Source organism: Puntigrus tetrazona, chromosome 4 (assembly GCF_018831695.1).
Source record: "Puntigrus tetrazona isolate hp1 chromosome 4, ASM1883169v1, whole genome shotgun sequence".
In the NCBI taxonomy this organism is placed as follows: domain Eukaryota; kingdom Metazoa; phylum Chordata; class Actinopteri; order Cypriniformes; family Cyprinidae; genus Puntigrus; species Puntigrus tetrazona.
Window position 1 is genome coordinate 9134781 of NC_056702.1, and position 23284 is coordinate 9158064.

The window sequence follows — 23284 nt, forward strand, 5'->3', positions numbered from 1 at the left end:
TTGTTCATAAATACAAATATAAATGTTCATCGAAAAAGTCAAAGACAAAAACATGTAGAAATGATCGTAAATCTGCACGCATGCTGTACAATTAATAGCAATTCATATAATCATAATAACTCAAATGTACACATAATAATACAATTACATAAATGAGTAGGTGTAGCGTTCATTTCATTCTTTATGAACAACACAAGATTCGGTTACTTCTGTTTATGTATACAAATCAGATACAAATGTTTGTCACTTCATTATCAATTACTGTAAAGCATTTTAAGTTCAACACATTAAGGTTTCGTTAAAAGTGTTCATTATTAATATGAATGATGTTAATTAATGCTGATTATTACTTATTGATGGAAACCGAAGCCCTTGCGTCATATTGGGTAATTCATAGATGGAATATGAAACAATTTGCATGCTTAAGTCTGGTGTGACCGCCTCTTCAGTCAGAGAGAGAGAGAGAGAGAGAGAGAGAGAGGGGTGTAAGGTGATTGGTTAACCACATGACAATCACACCGTCACACCGACACAAAAATGGTGAATTAACTACACATTACATAATTCTTATTTTTAAACCGTCAAATCATCAGTCACATTAAGTATCAGTCACATAATATCCATCTTGCAGATCTGCTGTGGTCAAAACTACCCTACGACTAGTACATCTTTATCAACCAATCAAAACACGGTTCCTTGTTGCCACGGCAGCTCGGCCTCGCTCCACATAAAGCTGAGCTATACATGGCTCTGAAGGAGCGCACAAACGCAGAGTCGTTTACGTCTGCCGTTGGCTTGTCTTGAGTTCTTTATCAGCTTTTTCCATATGCAGCTGTATGAATATTAAATAACATAATCCTTGCTCCGCTTGGCTACCTCTGACTGCTCTCGAACGCGCACGCTCACACACACACACACACACACACACACACACACACACTCCCACACCAACTTCATTCTTCTCCATATCCAAACGCTTTAAAAAAGGAAACAGACGCTAATCTTACGCAATAAACCTCTAATATGAGGCATCGACCTGAAAAGGAGCTTAATGGTTTGATAACGCAGCTCAGGGAATGGTGAGTCGGTGTCTTGGATAACAGATCTTCAAATATTTCTATCCGCGTTTACTCGGCTGATGTTCGGGAAGGACAGACCATCGCAGGACGACGGGAAAGGAGGATTCAGATGAAGAAGAGATGAACCAACAAAACAAAGACAGTTGAAGAATGAAATGAAATCGGTTGAAGGAATATTCTGGGTTAGAGAAAATTATTTTCAAAAAGACAATGACTTATTTTTAATCTGGGGCCATTTTTGTCCTTCCCCAAAACAAATGTGTTACCGCCACTTTCTTTTAACTCTTTCCCCGCCAGCAAAAAAAACAGCCCCCAACAACATTTTGTTGTATGAACTTTGAAACATGCACTGCATCAAAATGAACCGATGGATCTATTTTATTCTACTTTCATTCGAGCATTCTTTTTTTTTTTTTCCATCAACACTTAAAAAAAAAAGCTAAGGACTACATCCGGATTATAGTTGACGGTATTCATTTTAACGTCATTCATTTCTGCGTCTTCCTCGTCTGTGCTTTAGTTCGGGAGATTCAGGACTCATTCGGGAGATGAGTAATAGCGCCCCCTCGCGTATAACTGTGCAAACGTGGAAGCTCCCAAAAGTACATGTTAGGCGGAAGTGTAAAAAAAAAAAAAGAAAATGAAAAAGTCCATGTTTGATGGAGAAAGAGTTAAAAGCAAAAAAAAAAAAAAAAAAAAAAAAAAAAAAAAACAAGACAAGACAAAACGAATAAAAACATTAACGTGAGTCAATAATAAATAACTCAACAAATAATAAATAGATATTCACAATTTCAAGTCATCGAAAAGTCCTAAAAATAAAAAGAAAAAAGGGGAAAAAGAAATCAAGGAAAGGGAAATGTAAGAAGACCTGAAATTGAACTTTGTGTGGATGATGGAGGAGTCGTGAGGTAGGAGGAAGAGGAGAAGGATGAAGAGGAGGCCGGTGCGGGGTGAAAATATGCCCCAGGGACCAGCGGCTAGAGGGGGGCATGACCTAGAGGCGGAACAAAGAGGTCACAGAGGTCAAAGCTTGGGAAGGTCACAGCACACTCGTGTATATAGGTAATTCTTTAATTTGAGGATTAAAAAATGACCTGAAATACAACTGGCAGGACCTGCCCCCAACCCAGACGTCTACACTAAACGACCTACAGTACATGATATCTCAGGTGTTGCAAATGGGTAAAAGCTGCTGTTCGGTTTTTCTTTTGGGAACATTCATTTTAAAGTCAGTTTAATTAAGTCAGTATAACTTAAGGCAGCGAGTGAAACAGGTCTAATAACTATGTATTTTTGCTGATATACTTACATTTAGAGCATTTGTACATTGCCTGCTTAAGTAGCTTCAATATAGTTAGTTAGTTGTACTTTTTGTTGGTACTGTCATGCAACTGCTACTTCAAATACATGCATTGATATAAAGATACATGCTGCGTATAAAAATGGGATTATTCCAAATAGTACAAACACCCTTAAATGAAGAGTCACCCATATGCATTCAAACCCAGGAGTGGACACACAAATGAACAGAACAGGATGAAAAAGAGAGAGGGAGGGAATCCGTTGTAATGGAGCAACACAGCGTATCGTGTCCATATGGAGAGGAGGTACCTCGACATAATGAACAATTTCTCCTACACAAGGGAAAATCAATGTCTGAGTACACCACACACACACACACACACACACACAGTCACAGAGGATGCTGTTAGTGTTCAGGGTAACAGCACACACACAGACCAACAATGGACCTTATTCACAAAAAAAACGAGCAGAACAAATGTGTGTAAATCATTCAGAAATCCATTCTTACATAAACTGTCACATAAGAACTATTCAGACGGGATTAGTTTTCTGAAAGACTTAGGAGTTAAAATTATGAACGCAGGACGCCTGTGCTTTCCTGTACTCATTTAAACTGGATTGGGATCTTTGGAGCCGTTACTAAGCTCATGCTTCATACAGTATAATCCGGATGTGGCCATTATGGAAGGTCCGTGTGACATTTTTCTACATACTATAATACTAATACTACTATATATATATATATATGTGTGTGTGTGTATAATTAATGATTACTAAAAGGAATTAATATGAAGATCCTCTTTCATATTTCATATTTGCTATACCCAAAAAGACAATAAAAAATCGTGCACCAGGCGGTGAGGAATTTAATAGCTTTCATTGCAAAATTCATGAGACAAAATAACTAAAGTGTTCAGGAAAAAAAAAACAATGATATATATATATCTACGCAATGACACAGGTATTCTAATCCGGGACGGGATTTCTCAGAGGACCCCCCGAGTCAGACAAAACACAATTTGGCACATAAAACAAGAGTTTGCGGAGAAAACGCTTATTCGTACATGGCGCAAGAGAACGGGATTGGTAAAAAGTTGCGAGCCGGATTTGATCCTACAAAGCCCATTCCGGCTCTGCTAGGGTTCCGCCACGCCGCGGTTCCATTTCAAGTGCCAAATTGGCCCGGGATTTGTACAGAGATACACTTTAATAACACAGACGCGCATTTTATGTGGCCTTTAAAACAGACAGTAAAGCGTCTCATAAAAGGAGGGTCATTCCTGCAAGCTGGAATAATGCTACTGTTCATTTTCAACCGGGCATCCGTCGTTTCTCTCCTGCAAGTAACCCACCTCCAACAGGCGGGGTGTGTTTCATTTTTTATGATTCTGGGCCTCTTCCAGAGAGCGGTAATATCCCTGTTGGTGGCAGGAGGGAAGGGAGGCACCGTGCCCGCTCTAGGGGCACTGGGACGAGGGCAGATGGAGAGGAAGGCTGGCCCGGAGGAAGCCACTTTCTGGAGCTTCGTGCAAACAGCCTTCATCAATCTCTTTCATCCTTAAACGCACTGAAGGGAGAGGAGATGGAGTGTGCCGTTTACAGATCAAACACTCACCTCTCCGTCCCTCAGGACAGGCTGCGACGTGCCGGTGTGCGTGCAAACAAACTTTAGCTGAGGGGAAGCAAAACACTGCCCCGACGCACGCTTCTCTGTATTGATTTTAAATATTGGCGCGCGCCTCTAAAAAGATGACTGCGCAAATGTCGCAAATCAATAAACGGCTTAAAAGTTCCTGTTCGTCTGTGCTGTTTTTAATTAAAAAACTCGCTGTCCGTGAAGAGCCAAATTTTTAGGCCTACAGATGAGAGGAAATACTAATCAAATAACAGCATTGACACAAAAAAGCTCCCTCTGAACCTATAAAAGAAATGTAGTATTTATAAATGAAAGTATTTATCTGTGAAATGTAATATACCACGCTTATGTATGTATTACACTTGTTTGTAGTGAGGCGCTATTATTATTTTTTAGTTAATAATGAAGCAATAAGTGCTGAACTAAGTGTTAATTTTTAGATTTTTCTTTTTAGTTAATGTGCCAGCAATTTGTTTTTGTTTTTTGGACATGGACATGCGGTTTTTATTCATTCCATTTAAGTTGAATTATTCTAGTGAAACTCAATGAATATTAATAATATTAAACTAAATGAAAAATGTTGCTTAAGCAACTGGCCTAATTAAAGTAAGATTGAAGTTTGAGCGTATTTTTATTGTGTTAGCATTAGAAACAAGAACTATATAAAACAACTACAATATTACAACAAATCATAGAAAAATATAATAAACAGACAATGCTTTAAAAAAAAAACTGTACACATTAAATATAGATCATTGTTCAAAAGGTGAGTTACTAAATATTTAAATATCAGATGAATGCTGTTCTTTGGAATTTAGTTAATCACCGTTTCCACAAAATATCAAGCCATTTCCGTTGATAACAATACAAAAATTAGCACGTTTGAAATATTAAGTTGTTAATAACGGTTTACCTTTTGACACACAGCGGATCAACAGCAGGTTTGAATCAATAAACCACCTTCTAGCAGCTCAGATCAGACGCTTTGTTTCACATGATGCATCGTGATGGTGTACAGGTGGATGAGGAGGTGAGACAGGCTGAGGTTAGAGACGGTGTGTGTGTGTGTGTGTGTGTGTGTTAGTCACTCACAGACTTGCGTATGTTGACGCGAGGTTTAGGGACAGGTTTGGAGGGTTTGCTGTCGAAGCTCTCTGGCAGAGTGGACGACCCGTGGCCGCTCTTTCTGGCCTGGAGGGCCAACTGATACGCCACCTCAAACGCCTGGCCCAGCGTCAGGATAATCTCATAGGCCAGATTCTATACGAAAACACACAGAGACGATCAGAGACGCTCTTTCAAAACACAAATCAACTCACAACTCTCGCTAGTGGGGGATCTACGGCGTTACAAATCAGTTGAGAAAACGATGGAAATGCCTTCGAGATCCGAGTTCAATTTAGTGCCACTACGTTTGGCAGCGTTTCACCGGTTTTCTTCCCTAATTTCAGAGCTTAGTGATTTTTAAATGATTAAAATCATGCTTTAAGCACATTATAAATTATTCATGTGTTGTGACTAGCTGATGCAGAGACAGCTCTGTGGTGTTACTGTGACAGACGGAAACACAGAAGACGTCGAGCTTACTTAACCGACGCCGCCATAGCCGTTAAAGATACGCAAATGTGCAGTTTGTGCTACATACCGATACCTATCGATCTCGCAAACTATTCATAGTTTAAACGCCACGCGCGCACACATGCGCATTATTAATCTTTATTCATAAATAATAGTAATAGTTATATAATTTTTTTTCTTCCAACGCTTGCTTTTCTCTGCTTTTATGTCTCACTGAAATGCTTCACAAGTGCATTTATTTATGATGTGTTACTAACCACATCAAAAGCTGTAAACACATGGCAGTAATGATGGCTGGATTTCAGGTCCTTGGTGATGTACGCAAACGTGGACAGATCTTCAGGGTCCTGCGCGGCGCACGAGATATTCCTGATCTCATGCTCGGCTATAATGTTCTAAACGCCAGAGACAAAAATAAGAGGGAAAGAAAATGAGTAATATTTTCCGTTTCTACATTTCTAACAAAGACTGTCCATACAACGGGATTTATATATAAAAGTAAAATGGTAATAAAACACAATAAATGGACTCATAATAGCACATCTTGTAATATCGATTTAATGCTTGCTTAGAATTATCGAATGTCCTTTAATGACATGCCATATATCAATTCAGCTGCCTCTTTTATTGACTGGCTGCCCTAATATCAATCTCATTAAGGCAAATTAAATTTACCGTTACAATCCAAGTATAAAGATGAGTACCTTGTTGGTGGCATCGATAAACTTGACGCCTTTATAGGAGACGGACAGTACTATGGTGGGGATCTTCTTCATCTGTTCTGTAGACTTCTTACAGAGAGGATAAGAGGAGGAGAGATCAGCAGACAGTCTTACGGTCTCTGACATTAACATTCATGAGGCCCCATCACACACTGACTGAGATCTTCTTAATACAAACTCAAACACGCACTAAATTATTTACGCGTAATTCAGTCCCCTGCAATAACCCAGATAGCGTGCCGTCTCATGAGACAAACAAAAAGGGCCAAAATAACATTGTGCGCTGTTTAAAATGTGGCCTTATTGGGTTTGAAAGTTACTGATGCCACAGAGCACATATAAAGGCTGCTCTTTCAGTCTGGTGTTTTGCCGGTCGGCCAATGGGAGACAATCTGTCAAAACCAGCAAAACCAGGTTGGAAGACCACCTCGGGCTGCGGGGGCATAAATCACACGCGGCCGAGGAGGAGGATGATGACGATGATGAACTGCGGAGAATCAGAATTCATTTTCATATCTTCCTGCGCTGTCATATCAGTTGTCAGACTGGAATATATATATATATATATATATATTCATCTGGACCTCATTTCCCCCCTCGCTCTCTCTCTGTCAGCGGTTTCCCGAGCATCGGCGGGTCTCTGCTGTTCTGTACCTGTCAAAATATTCTGCTTGAAACAAAGAGCGAGAGACGGAGGACCTAAATTTACACCCACTGAATGTATTAATGTGTTTGTGGAGAGGCAAGGGGCGACTGGTCTCTCTCAAACTCTCTGGGTCTCGTCAGAAAGGAGAGAGATGGGGAACAGATGGTGCGTGCGAAAACTGAGCAGTCGAACTGTCCCGCCGCGTTGAATAATCTCCCGAGAACGGGACGGCCGGGGGTTGTTATGTGCGCTGAGGTAAGAGAAGGTGTATTTCGAGGTAAAACGAGGTCACTCGTATTCGGTGGGAAGTAGGTTATTTATGAGATTATGAGAAGAGTCGTAATTGGCTCTAAATATTGTTTCCCTTCACATCGCCTTGCGTGCGTGTTAATCGCTAGCACGCCGCGTTCTCGCCGAGCCCTTAAAGAAATATCCTGTTTTCTCAATGACTGTGTGTCATAGTGACCCGGGGGCAGCGGGAGCATGACTAGACAGATCGTTTAGCGGTTGCCATGGCGACACAACTCTTACCCTCATTTTTGCGCAGGCATCATGTGTGGACTCCGTACCGCGCAACTCCTTCACCAATATAGAGCCCAGGTACTGCAGAACAGACACACGCAATCAGGGACTGAGAAGCACATTCATTTTTGTTCGAAACAAAATAAACTGGATAGAACATACATACATACATATATACATGTACACACGCCGAGCAATGATGTGTATCTTTTATTTTAAGAGAGCAACAACATCCAGATTTGAAGGCGTTTCTTTCCCGATGGTACGTGTACGCTGATTGTCCATCACTGCCAGCTAAATCAATAACTGAATGGAAATGCGGCCGTGTACACTGAAGTGTGTAGGAAGGGATTGGTCGGAAAGAGCTTTGTTAGCGCTGTGATCTGGTGAAGTGTTACTCTGCACTGTTGGGTATCGGACAAGGACAACCTTGAGAGCCAGCGGGCTGTGTTTCACATGAAAGCAATCTAGCATCTCCCGTCAGGACGCGTGACAGTGTTTTGTAAAGCGCTGAGTGTAAAACCCAGACAGGCCATGCTACCGTCACAAAAAAACCCTGCATCTTATTTCTAGATCCACTCCAGACCATTTATCACATGTACAGGTATAGGAGATCCTCAATTGCTTTTTGTATTTGTGGTTTAATTTCTCCGTATCTGTAATTCTTCAATATTTATTTAATATTCATCATTTTAAAATGTTATTGTATTGAAATACCGTCTTTTACATCATTTCATTCCATTTCATTTTATAGTATTTTGTGCACATTTTATTGTTCAATTTATTTTAGTTCACATATTTTGTCATTTGGCGTTAATTTTTGTCATGGAAGCGTTTCGTTACTGACTTAAAGCGCCATGAGAGTCAGAAACATCGTCGTTTAAGTGTAATATCAATTGATTTTGTAACACATTTTACTTCTAGCGGAATAAGCATTGATCCACGGATCTGTTTGTTCCTCACTGCTCAACGCTGGGAATAAACTCTCGACCTTTGGCCTCTGCGGGCCAGTCACACTTACACGCATGGATTCTGTTCATAGACTCCATCAGTGTTTTTGGCACTGGAGAATAAGCCAATCAAATTTACACGGCTGTTGCTAGGAAACAGAGTGGGTTTATGTAAGCTAATACTAGAGATGCTCTGGCCCAGAGAGAGCAGAAAAAAAGCTGTATTGATTGAAAGTTAAAACACCATTATTCACCACTGAATAACTAAAGGACTCACAGATAGCTTTCACGTTCGCTTTTCTTTTTTGCCAACTGATGGCCTACCGGAGCTCGCCAAGGCCAAATCCACATCTATATTCTTCGTGCGCACGCATTTAAAATGTTTTCTGGTTCCTTTAGTGATTTTCTTTTTTTTTTTTTTTTTTTATCTGAGAAACATTCATCATTCATTGATTCTAACACCCATACTTACATATGCTTCATAGTCACATGACTGGAATATAAGCTTCTCTGGATGGTGCTGCCAGTACTGCACCGGCGTAGATGACGTCGCCTCGTTTGGAGGCCGTAACGTGATTGGCTCGCACCATTCCCCTTGCTGAAAAGGAGCGTAATGGAAAAACAAAGTAATTAAATCGAGGTCCAGCGTTTAGGTCGCAATCACTAAACCGATGGTAATATGATTTTCTAATACTTTATCACTTAATCAAGTTCACGCGACAACATTTTCTACTAAAATGGAAAATTTGTTATGCCTAATGTCTGACTTCAGAAAACGAGTTTCAAAATTGGAAAAACGTTATTGGTGCCCAACTGTACAAACTGCGGCGTCACACGCATACATTTTACATCATTTTCCAAAGTTACGCAATGTAGGCGACATCATTGCCGAAACGATCCCCTTTTACACTTATTCGCGAACATGACTAAAAATGCTGGTCAGTGGACGGCAATACTGACCAGCATTTTTAGTCATGTTCGCGAGTAAGTGTAAAAGGGGATCGTTTCGGCAATGATGTCGCCTACATTGCGTAACTTTGGAAAAACCTAACTGTGCATATATGCTGACGTGAAAACTCGAAACAATCTGGATGCGCTTTACATGCACTACGTAATAGTACATTTCACAAGGTTTTAGTATATTTTATTCAATGTTACTTGTTTCTTTTTGTGAAATGCACTTGCAATTTCTGAGCGAGAATCGTTTCTTCACGTTTTTCGGTGTAGCTGCTAAGCAGATCGATTCAGCTCTTTGTATTCAGTCTAAAGCCGTTTTGCCCCTCTTTGCCTTTCCCTCTCCCTCCGTGACGAAATATGGAGCCACGGGGCAGGAAAAACTGATACAGTGGAAGAGGACGTAAGGGTTTTTGTAACCTTTTGTCATTACGTTTGGTGCAATAACTCATTCTAATCCCAATCACTGCAAAACACACAGGCGCACACGCCACTGATAAGCTCACAATGAGGCATCGCGGCCACGACACACACGCTATCCGGACATAAAGGTGCACAATGCAGACCAAAACAGGAGGACAGAGGAGAGTAGTGCACTTGACGCGAGTGCACTAACTCACCATACTGACTTGTGCCATCTGTCTCTCTAGTTTGGAGCGCGGCACGTCCTCAAAGTAGTTGTCGTTGCGTCTGCGTCTCGCGTCGGCCTGCATGATGAGGTGCTGGACGTCCAGGGAGCCGGCGTTGGGGTAGGCCTGACTCAGAGACGGGGACAGCTGAGGTGGAGTGTGGTTCCCGGTGGGCTCCTGCGGAAGAGGTTTTGGCCGGTTACTGGAGCAACTGCCTTCGAGATGAATGGGAATGCTAACGGACAGCTTTCTCTAGGGATTCTCTTATTGGAGGTCTAGCTGTGCATGTTTTTGCTTTGTGTTGGAATTAGTCACGAATAGAAGAAGGAATATGCTCTGCTTTTTGATGCTCTGGACTGGCTTTTGTATCGATCGGGGTTCTGGAAAAGAGGCTAAAGGGGGCCTTGCGGTTTAAGAGCAGCTGTCTGATCCAGCCTGGAAGATCAAGTTAAATCCCTGGAGCGGCTCAGGGCACAAGACTACCAGGGGATAAGGCCGAATCGCACAGAAAGTGTCATTTCTCTGTGCAAAAGTACACTACTGTTGGGGAGTAAAAACACAGCAGACATGGTGTGAGGGGACATTTTCTACTCACCCTTAGGGAGATGGCCCGTGGTGGTTTCTGCGGAGGGTCTTCGTGCAGTCGATCTCCAAGCGAAGCGAGTATTCTTTTCCTGTGGCCGATCAAATTAATTTTAAGAACCTATAAGAGAGAACAAGACAAGAAAAGTGAGTGCTGTGCATTTGTTCCTGTGTGTTTAGTCCTCTGCAATTCGCTAATCGGTGTCGTCACTTTGGTATTACAGCGCAAAAATCCTTTCACCACCATCAGGTTTCACACCAATACGAAACTTCCTGGTTTGTTTCATCTGTGGATGGTATTAAAAAATAAATAAATAAATAAATAAAATAATATAAAAAGCTTCCAGTACATAAGAGTATAATTAGAACAATTATAACAATTACATTGCATTTAAGAAAAATAATCAAAAATAAGAAAAATAATTAAAATAAAATGACGAATAAAGAAAATAAGGCAACGGGTTTTAATACATTTCATAACATGCTCCAGTATTTTTTTTCAATTATTATATATTGGAAAATTATTAAGTCGCATTTGGTTTGCAATGAATTTTGGGCCTCTCACCATGTACTCGGCCCTAATTTTAATTTGCTCACTGCATATATACTTTCCATCGCTGCTTCAGTGAATCGGGTGCTAAAAGCACAGATATCACGTGCAAATAAATCCTGCTGACGTTTTTTGTTTTATATGTTTTGCTTTTTGTCCACAGGAGCTTGTTTTACTGTCTGAGGTGCATCGGGGGTGTAATAACAGTAAAAGATGCTCACTAAAGAAAGCCGGTCAATCTGATGAAACTTAAAGAACCCACACAGAAAAAGACCACAAACACAAAAAGATCAATAACGTCTATAAGACTCCTCCTTTTTCATTCTGCCCCATTTCTTTCTCTCTCTCTCTCTCTCTCTCTCTCTTACACACACACACACACACACACACACACTATATAAATACCTCAACCTCGAACAGGGAATTACTCCACCCAATTAATGAGCATACATAAACACCGTTCTGTCACTCATTTGAGCCATTACTGTAAACCAGGTTGCACAGAGGCATCAAATGCATTTTAAAAAGCTGCTTTAGTCACAACACACATGGTAGCTTCTCATTGGCCGCATCGTTCCTGTCCCTATAGCAACAATCTTCTCTAGCTTCATTTATAATGATCGCCACTTTTTTTTTATCCTGGAAAATCAAATCAATGGGAGGCTATTTCCTTTCAGCACAAATCACGGTTTTCAATTACGACATAGTGTCCGGAAATGACAATCCAATGCTGAGATTATGACCTACAGATAAAGGAGCGGGACTCTCCCGTGACCTTCCCAGTTTATGACCGCTGGATGAAGATTTTCCACACTACTTTTGACACTAATCTCCCCACACATAAATAAATGGACTGAATTATTTCAGGCTAATTAAGTGTTTTTGAATGATTCATTGCAGCCAATTAAATATTTAAGAGCAGGTGAAACATTATTGATATTTTTACTATAAATATGTATTTTTTTGACATTTAATACAATAATTTGCTTAAATGTTCTATTCCTGAAACTGTTATAATTTTTTTTTACTTTATATATATATATATATATATATATATATATATATATATATATATATATATATTTAGATTCTGTTACACACAGTTACCCTCTGGGAACACCTTCACTTCCAAACCAAACCATACCTTGGCAATCTAATATAATACCAGAAACAGAATATACCTAATCCAAGAAAAGAAAAACAAATGCTTGCAGGCTAAACGGTTGTTCGTACCGGCTAAAACGCTTCCGTCTGTACGGGCAGTACTTCTTACAGAAACCACACATTTTTCTGCTTTGGGTTAATGATCCCCTGTGTTTCTCTTTAAAGCGTCTCATGTCTAAAATCGATTTGTGTAAGGAGGTTTAGGATTGTGTGCACCAGAGGCTCATTAACCCTGTTTAAACCCTCTGGAGATGCCACAAACAAGCCAGCGTGAAGCCGCCAGCAGCCGCTCTCCCTCAGGCTCGCGCTGGCCAGATTACAGGTGGTTAGGGCAACAGAGACCGGAACTGGACAGAAAAAACCCTTCAGGAATACAGCAGGATGCGAGCGCGCTCAAATTAGACAGTCTGCTTGAGATAATTTGCCAGTTTGGGAGTTTAAACCAGACAAAATGTGATTTCAATGTGCCTGGAGGTTTCACATTAGAAATGAAGTACACAAACACACAGCTGTGCTTGACTAAAGTAGTCGGACTTGCGTTTTTGACTATAAACATCAAGTCTGCTCCACTTTGTGGGTCATTCTGGCCAAGGCTATTCCTGCTTAGGTAAGGCTGCCTATTAAGAGTTCAAATCTGGAAGATATCTTTTATCTATCTATCTATCTATCTATCTATCTATCTATCTATCTATCCAATATAAATATATATTCATGGTAGGTAAAATCTATCTATATCTAAAATATAAAATTCTCGCATTTTATAGAATTTTAATCAAATGTTCAAAATATATTTCTCTGTCTTCTTCACACCACTGAATAAACATATTTAGTCTGAAATACTAAAAATAATAATAAAACGGTCAGTACCATATCGGTTATATGGGTCAATAAGTCAATTTTATTTTATTTCTGGGTTGTTGTTTTTTTCAGATTACCTTTCCATTTAACACTCAAAGCCAACATTTAATTAAAAAAAAAAAACAAAACCAAAAAGTAAGAACTTAATAATACTGTTAAATGTAATCTTTAGCAAATTTCAAAATGAATATGCATTTTTCATACTGTGTATTTAGTTAATTCATTTTACTATTTGTACGTTTGTTAAAAATGCGATATAATTTTAATAACAGCCATAACATGCAAATAATATTTTCTTTAAAAAGGATATAGTAGAGTCTACAAAAGCTTGACTGCATGAACCTTGCCAGTATTTCGACTTCTTTAGAAAATGCCCTTGTAAAGACTTGGTAAAGCCAGCAGTAAAGCCAGCCAGTCAGAGCGAGGCTTGCAAACTTAAGACTGCTCATGCTGTTCTTGCAGCCAGTATGCATCAGCAGGTCTTTAAATCTGAATACAGATATGCAGAAGTTAATAAGAGCTATTTATATTCTCCCTTGGATGCCATTGCAGCAGGAAACGGACAAACAAAAGGAGTAAACAGGAGGAAATGAACAAAGAGAGGATGCTGAGTGTGTAAGGTTCAGCGCTGCCTTACTGCATGACGGTGAAAAGCAGAGGAGATTGAATTTAATTTAAATGCAAATGTGCAGAGCGGGCTGCGGTGGAAATGCAATGTGCCACGGAGAAATACTGTACAGACTGGACGGCGGCACAAACGGCTCTATCACACGAGCGGCGCTCGGATGATATGCATAAGCCTCGCATTACACATGCAGCAGGGGTGATAAAGAGAAGCAGCCATGTGTTTTAATCACTGCGACTGCTCGCGAACATAACCGCACCGCCGGGTACAGTATGCTGACTGCGGTGGAAGAGCACCAGACCTGCATCCTAATTCACATTCTAACTCTACTGTATGTATGATTAGGATTCATAGCGCACTAAAAATAGCACGGCAAAGATGGTATTCCTGCTAGATGTTCAGGCGTTTGGGAATTATTTGATCTAATATTGACCAAAAGCTCAATGATGGTTTTCTTTCGACTTTTGCAGTAACAGCTCTTTTTTTTTCGGTACCTAACAGTCTATGAACCTAAAAATAAAGACATCACTTCTGCATAATATCTGAGCAAAACTAACTGTTCATCAAACCGCTTTTGCACAAACTGTTGCATTGAATTCAATACAGTTTCAACTGATATGCCAATGCTACATATAACTGCATAAATTCTACGAGAGATAAAGAGGTAGGTGGTATAAATTTGCGGTGGCACACTATTAAGAAAACATTTTTGAAATAAGCTGAAATAAAGCTTAAAAATATATACATTTTAGATACAAACTTAACAGTAAAAGTTGACAAAAATATACAAAAGTTTTAACTAAAAACTATAAAGAAACTACTCAAAATGACTAAATGTACACTAAAATTTTAAATAAAATGAAAACTGAACTTTTACAAATGAAAAGTTATTTGATCATAATAATAAATAGTATAATAGTATATGATTTTTTTTTTTGTAGCAAATAGTTTGGTTGTTATATATTCTTTCAGTCTACAATTACTAAACTTGTTGACGTGCTGGTGGGCATCCAATAAATTTTGTGTCTGGAAGGGGGAAACTCATACTAATTATTATTCAGTAAGGCCAGATGCAAAAATAACTGTACGCACACCTTTTCAGCCCTACTGTAACTCTCCACTACGCGTATGCCAAAAGATGGTTTGCCCTGGCGCAAGCTGTTCCTGAACCAAATCTGAACCATTAATAAAAACTGCAAAACTGCTTTGAAAGACAGTCTAAAGGGCAAAGAATGCTCTTAGTTTATAAACTGCATTATAGGACAATAAAGCGCAACTAAAGTTATCCGCCAGCACGCTGCCGACCTTTCAAATCCAAAATCTTAATTTGCAACAAATTAATGCAGTCGAATTAGAGCGTTTATCTGCCAGCCAGTTAGGCCTATTTGACACCTAATCAGGCAGATCCTCATTGTGCATTCACTGGACAAAGAAAATCAGGGAGGGTGTAAAAAATTTGGGCGCTCTGTAAAAAGAGCACAGCACAAACCAGAGAGACCATTGACATTTTTACACAATAATTGAAGTGCTGTTAAAAAACATTCAGCCGTTTCGAGCGTAATGGAGTCTTGTGAAGTCCCTTCTTTTCTGTGGGTGTAATTGCTGCAGTGTTGGATGTAAAATGACAGTTAATCCCATTAGATTAGAGAAAGTGAGCAGGAAGCAGGTCTGAAGAGGGATTAACCTCAGCGGTCCAGCGGCAGGAGTTTAATCTCCACACCAGGCGTGCGTACTTTAAGGGATTGATACACATTTGTTTCCTATACGTTTATTATGCGCAGACAACCATACATTCAGCGATTCATTCCCCTTATACCTTTGCAAATTATTAAAGCAAATTATTATTGGTTAACGTGTGCGTAAATACTATACCCCAAATCCCAGTTAATAGTAGTAGCCATTTTGTTGCCGCCTCCAATTTTTTGTCTTTTGACCGTCCCAGTTCACTCGGAAATACATCATCTGAGTAATACGCGCTGCGAATGCCGCCCGAAGACCGTAAAACGAAAGGTTAAAACTCTGTACGTAAAATGTCTTCATAAAGATCAAGCTCTTCTTTAAAGGTCAGGTCAGGCCAGAGCAATACTTCTCAGCCACATAACTCTCAATGATCTCATGCTTGAGGCACCAGCAGACATAAGTAATAGAGCTCAGAATGAGCTGTGGTATGGATGAGCAGTTCGTCCTAATTGAGGGAGCTGAGGCGCAGAGGCCTGTCTGATGGGGAGGATGTGAATACAGTACTGTTTGTGCTTACAGCAGCATTCGTGCATTGGATTTTAATGACCAGTGAAACACAAAGTCCCTCTTTTATTCACCCGCTCACTCTGTTTTCCCCTCTTTTTACCTCTGTCCCACAATGCAACACTCTATGTCCCAGCAAATATTTTGCCAGTAACCAAGATCCCCATCTGACAACTGACCTATTGGTAAGCCCCTCTCCTCGAACACAGATGAACCAATGGCAGTTGAGTATCAGTTGCACTGGGAGTGAAACTCAAGACGTGGTTAGTTTCAGCACCATAGAGAAACATCGAAGGGTCCGAAGCTTGCATCGTTTTTATGGGGTTTATGCTTCAACAATGAGTCTGGGGCACTTGTAATACTGATTCCGGGTATCCTATTTCCTAAACCCAAACAAAAGGGCATTCATCGCCAATCCCAATGAAGACAAACACTTTCATTTTCTGGTTGTCATACATTCATTAAGTTACAATTTTCATCTGCTCAAGCCATTGATGTCAACTTGTGATTTAGCAAAGGATCTCTGGCTAAAACTAGTTAAAGCAAAAGTTAATTCCAGACCTAAAGAGCGGACTGTTCTCGCATCTTGTACAATGTGAAAACACATAAACCAAGTTGCTTCATATTAAACTAGATAAACGTACACTGAAACGTTGGGATATGTCAACAGTGTTGATCCAAGATGTTGTTATCCACGATCGTGACAAATTACGACGCCGGTTTAAGCTGGTCCGACTAAGTTTCAAAACATACCTAAAAAGCATATACTGTTTTTTCTGCAGGGTTGTATATTTTTCACTATTCTTTGGTTTTAAATGAAATGTTTTTAACATCACTGCTTCAAGTAATGTAGCACAACTATCCTGAGAGGGATTTAGCATACCAACAGTGTATTAAACACCAATACATAACCAGTCATGTCAACAACTTTATCTTCTCCTATTTTTTTTTTTAGCTTTGATATTTTTACAATCACTGCTTTAAAGAGAAAGAAGCACAATTTCTCTGAGGGGGCTTTAGTATGCTAACACGCTAACAGTGTATTCAAAACCAATACCAAACTCAACAAGTGACGCTGTTTATTTTCCCCTATTTCTTAAATTTTAAAAATCACTACTTTAAAGAGGACGAAATAATCAACACAGCTTGTATGAGAGGGATTAAACATATTAACAGCCAACATAACATTGTTAAGGCAGTGTGTCAAGTTGCAAGCGTTTCTTTTTTTAACCAAACGTCTACATGTATTCGTTCACAATCTGTTGCGTTCTTCCTCAAGACCGACCGGTCAGATAATCAACCCACCGGCTACTCAATTACGAAAAAGAGTAATTTTTCACCCACAGTCCACATTTCTTCTATTCTCTTTCTCTGAAGCGTAACACGCGAAGCACATTGATTGGCTAATGAGCTGTGAAGCTTACACGATTGGTCGAATGACCTTTAAACCCCCGACGAAAACTAGCCGTGAGCGCTTTGGTTTCTTCTGCTTGATGTCACCCTTCCAAGCTCTCTCAGTAACTCAATATTTTTTTCATACGGCATAAAATCTTTTCCGTGAAATGCTAAATACCATGTGGCGCGTCTGCCTTGCTACAGCGGACGGAATGCAGAGAGCCAATCACCGCAGACATAACAGGTTTCTACTGCCAGGATTACTAGCCAACACAACCCACACAGTGAGCGTAATGAGGTCTAGTATACGTGCGTGTACAGTGTGTCCACAAATCTTCCTGATCTCCTGCGTTCTGGGGCTACTTTATCGGTCTACACGGATTTGCTTGGAACAGCACTAATTTGTTCATTTTTCATTACTGGTTTTGGTGGTTTTAAGGTCGCCGAGAGACGTCGGTCCAGTGGCTGATGCTGCTTGGTGTCCAGTCAACGACGAGCCACCTCAGGACCCAAACCCAGTCCGGCCGTAGCAGGTACAATTCAAACAAGCCCAAGGCCACCATTGTCACGGCAACTCGCCGTTATCCATCTCAGATCCATTTATAACCAGCGCCTCCCAACCAGGGGACAACTGGAAATGAACCAGAGCCTGCCAGTTACCTAGCAACTATGGAGCGAGCGCTGGTGCTATGCGTAAAAATCCAGCAGGCCTCTGAGGCAACGTAAAGGAGGATATACAGCAGTGCGCCCGACCAATGCTGCGAGGTTTGACTGCGAGCGAGGACGTGACGAGCCAATGAGGGGACGTGTCACATTTCTGCCTTTACCAATGATAATAAGGGAACGCAGCGGCGTGAATCCTGCTCTATGCGGGGATCAGAAGGAATCAAGAGGAAAAAGTCAGCCTCCAATACAAAGACGAGGAAGGGGGGAAGAAAAAAAAAAGACGTCATGACAGTTTCTCTCGTTTCTCTCTCACTTTCTACACGCGTTCTCACTCTTTCTCTCACACACTCCTACTCATTCTTGCACACAAACCCACAGACATGCCAGACCAAGAATAAAACTGTGGAACATGCAGTATGGAACATCTAGTGAGAACAATGTGATTTGACTAAACAGTAAAAGTGTGCAAAATTACATATTGTCAAAACCGATTAGTCGTGGGTATGTGCAGAAACATTAGTAGACTTTGCTACCGTTAGGAAACAAACGGACTGACTCAATCACATACGCTTCTTATATAATACAAAAGCCTGCTTTTGACAAATTATATATATAAATTATATTTATGTTTTATACTCGCTACATTTAAAATGTCTGTAATGAGAAAAAAAGGCATTTATAAATACATATAAAAATGTTGAGGTTTTTGTCATAATTTTCTAATTTACTATATTTAAAAATGTAATGTATTCCTATGATGCAAAGCTGAATTTTCAGCATCATACCTCCAGTGTCACGTGATCCTTCAGAAATTATTTTAATATGCTTTTTTTGAAGCTCATTTCTTAATGTTTTCAATGTTGAAAACAGTTTTGCTGCTTAATATTTTTTTATGGAGACGTGATACGGTATATTTTATGTTTTTCCAGGATTCTTCGATTAATAGAAAGTTCAAAAGAACAGGATTTACAAAAAAATGAATCTTTTCCAACATTACGCATGGTTTTATAGCTCCTATCCCGGCAAACTTAAACTATTCATTTCTCGCCCCAAACTTTTAAGCGATATATATACAAGTTTGATGTATTTCTTGGACAACCATCATGAGCCATATTCACTAAACAGGCCACTAAACCTTCCATATAAATGCCACTTTCCATATAAATGATTAAGAAACGCAATTCCTTAATCCAATATATTTCAAATCAGCAAAGCACGCATGCAACGCATAGTACATCAAATCCATTCTAAAGTAATCTCATAAAGTGATCATCTGAAATAGGCTTGCTTGTGGTGTTAAGAATCTAGTTTTAGTCAGTGCCTGCCGCTGTCGACAGTGACATAAGGACCAACAGCAGGCAGATCAACGGCATTAGACCGGCAGCCCTGTCACATCCCGCACAGCACCAGGCCGCTGATTGGATCCAAGCTTCAAAACACCACAGGATAAAACAGCAGAGGGCCCGGAAGTGTCCTCGCATGACGCCTGCACCCTACACGGAACGATAGATCTTGCTTTTACGTGAGCGAAAAGTCTTAACCGCACAAAGTGTTATGCTGGAGTGGCTGGCAAATGCCAACGTCTGTGACAGTGAACAGAATAATACAAGTGAGACAAGAGACGTGACTACTGTACCCTGCTAATGTGCTGTAAAATCACCAGCTAAGACGGCAGGAGGAGATTTACGCTCAACTGACTGATGTCAGGTCTGATACGACCGTAGTGTTGAAGGATCTGATCTGTGCAGACGCTGCAGTCAAGGGCTGCATGTGTAAAACAGCATAAAACCTCTTCCTTCAAAACCAATAAGAAGCAGGATTTGAAACCTATTTGAGTCGCGCGACAAGGGACGTTTCTGACTGAAACGGGATTTCGAGCTGACTTAAAATTCTCTTTGTTCATCTACACAATTAAAAATGAATACATGAATCAAGTTTTAATCGGCTGCACAGAAACGTCAACAATAAACACTCCCACCGAAACTCCAAAGATGACTTGGACTTTCCAGAGCGGTCGTTTTATAAAAACTCTCGGAGTTTGATCCGTTTATTTTAGGAAGGACTGCGTATTCCTCCTTACAAACTGCACATTGGATGCTTCAGATTTAATAAGCATCAGTGCGATGCTGTAAGAAAGCTAAATAACTTGCTCTCTGGCTGGACTGTGCCGCCACAGCTGAATAATTGATCAAAAGATAAATGCAATATAGGTTGCTGCGAGTACACACACAGAAAGCTCTGTATTTGACATTGGAAGTGATTCTACAAAGACGCCATAGCCGAGCAGAACATACCTGGTATTTCTTATAGTTACATAAAGCAAGATTCTACACCAATGAGATTTCACGAGACTTTTCGGTGCATATAAAAAGAATGAAATTATCTTCTTGTTTTGACTTTTACTTTAAGGCACTGGATACTAGCCAGAAAAGAGTTTGGTACCTAGCCGATCAGCTTAGATCATGATGCCATAATGTCATTTTTCTGGAGTTTAGGTGATTGACTCCAAAAAAAACAAAAACCCTCAACAATCAGCCATTTTCAAGTCAACGAGCTGGCATTAAAGACATCATTGTAACTTGGTTTCTGTTGACCTGTCAGTTGTTTTAAAATCAACAAATTAAAGTATTCTAGAATTTACCTGAGTCCGTAAGTGTGCGTTTTCAGGCCACACCGCAGTGCTGTTCCCTCAGACTCATTACTGCTAATTGGTGTAAAGTGTGTGAAACTGGAGCATCAGCAAACAACTACTTTTTTTCAGTCCACTGACGGGAAAACCATCTGGAACTGTAGTGAACTACATAAAAGCCCCACCCCGGTAAAAACCGGCCCCCAAAAATCCTAAATATCTAGCCCCAGGCAAAGTTGAGGAGGAAGAAAAGCTCTGTGAGAACATTTTGGCGCTCCCTCTGAGACTTCGAGCTTATTGGCAGCTTTATTTGTGTTATGAGAAAGCTTACACCTCAAGCCCCATCCACATGTGGACGGAGTAGCTGTGAGATTACGTCTAATACACCAGGGCTGATCCATAGCACAGTGGGTCCCACTTTCATTATGCAACACCGCCTCACTGCTGTTCCCTTCTGATCCTCCGTGACTCTTTCACTGCTGACTGCAGAACTGAGCTAATGCAGTCTAATGGAGATGTCTGCCTGTCTCTTCATCCCAAGGCATAGTCATCCTCACCGCTGTGCCATCTACAGATTACCTGAGCCGTGAGGTTAACACTTTGGCCTTACAAAGCCCCAGACGCACGCATGCACGTGACCACAATGAAGAGGAATGTGTGAAGAAGTTCAATAAAATACCATTCATGGTGTGCATCCTTTTTAGGTATGCGCTATATGTGGGTGTTTTGTATACACACACACTCATGCACACACACACACACACACATATATATATATATATATATATATATATATATATATATATATATATATATATATATATATATATATATATATATATATATATTCATTCAAATATAAATAAAACATTTTTAATAAAATAAAAAAACAATTAATTACATATGATTTTACAGTATATATATATATATATATATATATATATATATATATATATATATAATATATATATATATATAAATTTTAAAACAATATAAAACGCATTTATTTATATATATGGCCACAACAAACTAAACAAATATATACAATATAAAAATAACATTATTAAGTTAACAATAAACATTAAAAGTGTATGGACATATATATATATATATATATATATATATATATATATATATATATATATATATATATATATATTTTTTTTTTTTTTTAATAATACAAATAAATATAAAATACTTTATTTTATAAATAATTCATGATAAACCAATTTTGTTTTATTTATAATGAATAAATCATAAGAAAAATAAAAATGCCCAAAGTGTATTCATATTCCTGAGTTTTGCAAACATTACATTAATTCCTAGTAATCTTAAAGATGAACTTTGAGCATGCATAATACAATATTGATAAAAACTAACAGTAACGTGAAAAAGGTGACAAAAAATAAATACATCTAATATCGGCCGATAACTGACGCTGCATATTTCCGATATAATGCAATTCTAAATATTTTTTCCTTGAATATTTTATTTTAAATGTTCCTTCAGTGTGACAAATTATTTTTGACCATACAAATATTCTGTGTAGCTCAATATCTCAAAGCAGTTCTAAGAAACAGACATGTCCTGTCCAACGATCCTGTCCAAAACTATGTGAAATGTCAACTATCCACGCGCGCAAACTCTAATGCACATCACATGAACCGAGCAGCGCATAATCGAGCGCGATGCGTAAAATCACCAAAGTAATAAAGAAACTGCTGTACGGTGCACAGTAGCTGGGGATGACAGACCACTCACCGACGCTCACGCTACGTTTCAGCAGAAAAAGCAGAGGCTGCTACTGCAGCAAGTGGAGAACAAAAGCTTTAACTGTGCATTAATCTAAAAAAACAACAAGAGGCAGCACAGTCCCTTCTAATCCACCTTCTGCTTCACTCTTCCTCCAGCGCCAGTGACTTACCCCGAGTTTGGCCGCTCATCAGCACACAGTCAAGTCCTCCGTCCCCAAAACATCCAAGAGTCCTTGCAAGGGTCCTGACCAGCTTTGACGAGCCGCCTCAACTCTCTGGCTCTCTCGAAAAGCACGAATATTTGCGCAAGAATGAAGGTGTTTTTTCTCCTCTCGCTATTAGACGGCAGAGGTTTGTACTCCAGCAACAACGCTCTGTGTCTGAGCACGTCACCCCCCTCTTCGCGCTCTCCGCCTGGTTACTATGGATACCCAGCTCCCATCCAGCAAGGAGCCGCGGCGTTCGCGTGCCGTAGCGGGAGAGCAGCGCAGGTGACCGTTTCCTCGGCTCGTGAAGCAGCGCTAGTGTGAGACGGGAGACTGAACGTCCTTAACTCACTCTCTGCTTTCTCCGCCTCACTCTCTCGTATCGGTTTCCCCTCCCTCTCTCTCTCTCTCTCTCTCTCTCTCCCTCTCTTTCCGTAGCTTCATTGTTTAACGTGAGTTCCAGAGCTCAGCCGCCGCGCACTGCAGTGAGATTGCGATACGTTCATCCTGGTCTCATTTGAACCTTCTTTAAAACATCTCGAGCGCGGCTGACAGCGTTTCACAGTTGGCTGTTGTTGGGAAACAAG

The 23284-nt window shown here is 40.0% G+C and overlaps 1 protein-coding gene across 16 annotated transcripts in view; it reads right to left on the reverse strand.

Annotated features, from left to right (window-relative positions):
- anks1b (ankyrin repeat and sterile alpha motif domain containing 1B) overlaps positions 1 to 23284 on the reverse strand; it is a 166263-nt gene that overhangs the window by 31200 nt on the left and 111779 nt on the right. For 4 of the 16 annotated variants that reach the window (XM_043237048.1, XM_043237043.1, XM_043237055.1 and 1 more), the window contains 8 exons: positions 10620 to 10727; positions 10016 to 10201; positions 8914 to 9039; positions 7501 to 7572; positions 6306 to 6392; positions 5859 to 5996; positions 5116 to 5283; positions 1951 to 2076 (listed from right to left, as the gene is read on the reverse strand). In XM_043237048.1, coding sequence (XP_043092983.1) covers positions 1951 to 2076; positions 5116 to 5283; positions 5859 to 5996; positions 6306 to 6392; positions 7501 to 7572; positions 8914 to 9039; positions 10016 to 10201; positions 10620 to 10727 — 1011 coding nt within the window. Of the gene's footprint in view, positions 1 to 1102; positions 1136 to 1950; positions 2077 to 5115; positions 5284 to 5858; positions 5997 to 6305; positions 6393 to 7500; positions 7573 to 8913; positions 9040 to 10015; positions 10202 to 10619; positions 10728 to 22661; positions 23089 to 23284 lie in introns of those variants that run through there. The other 12 variants (XM_043237054.1, XM_043237049.1, XM_043237052.1 and 9 more) reach the window with 9 other exon arrangements.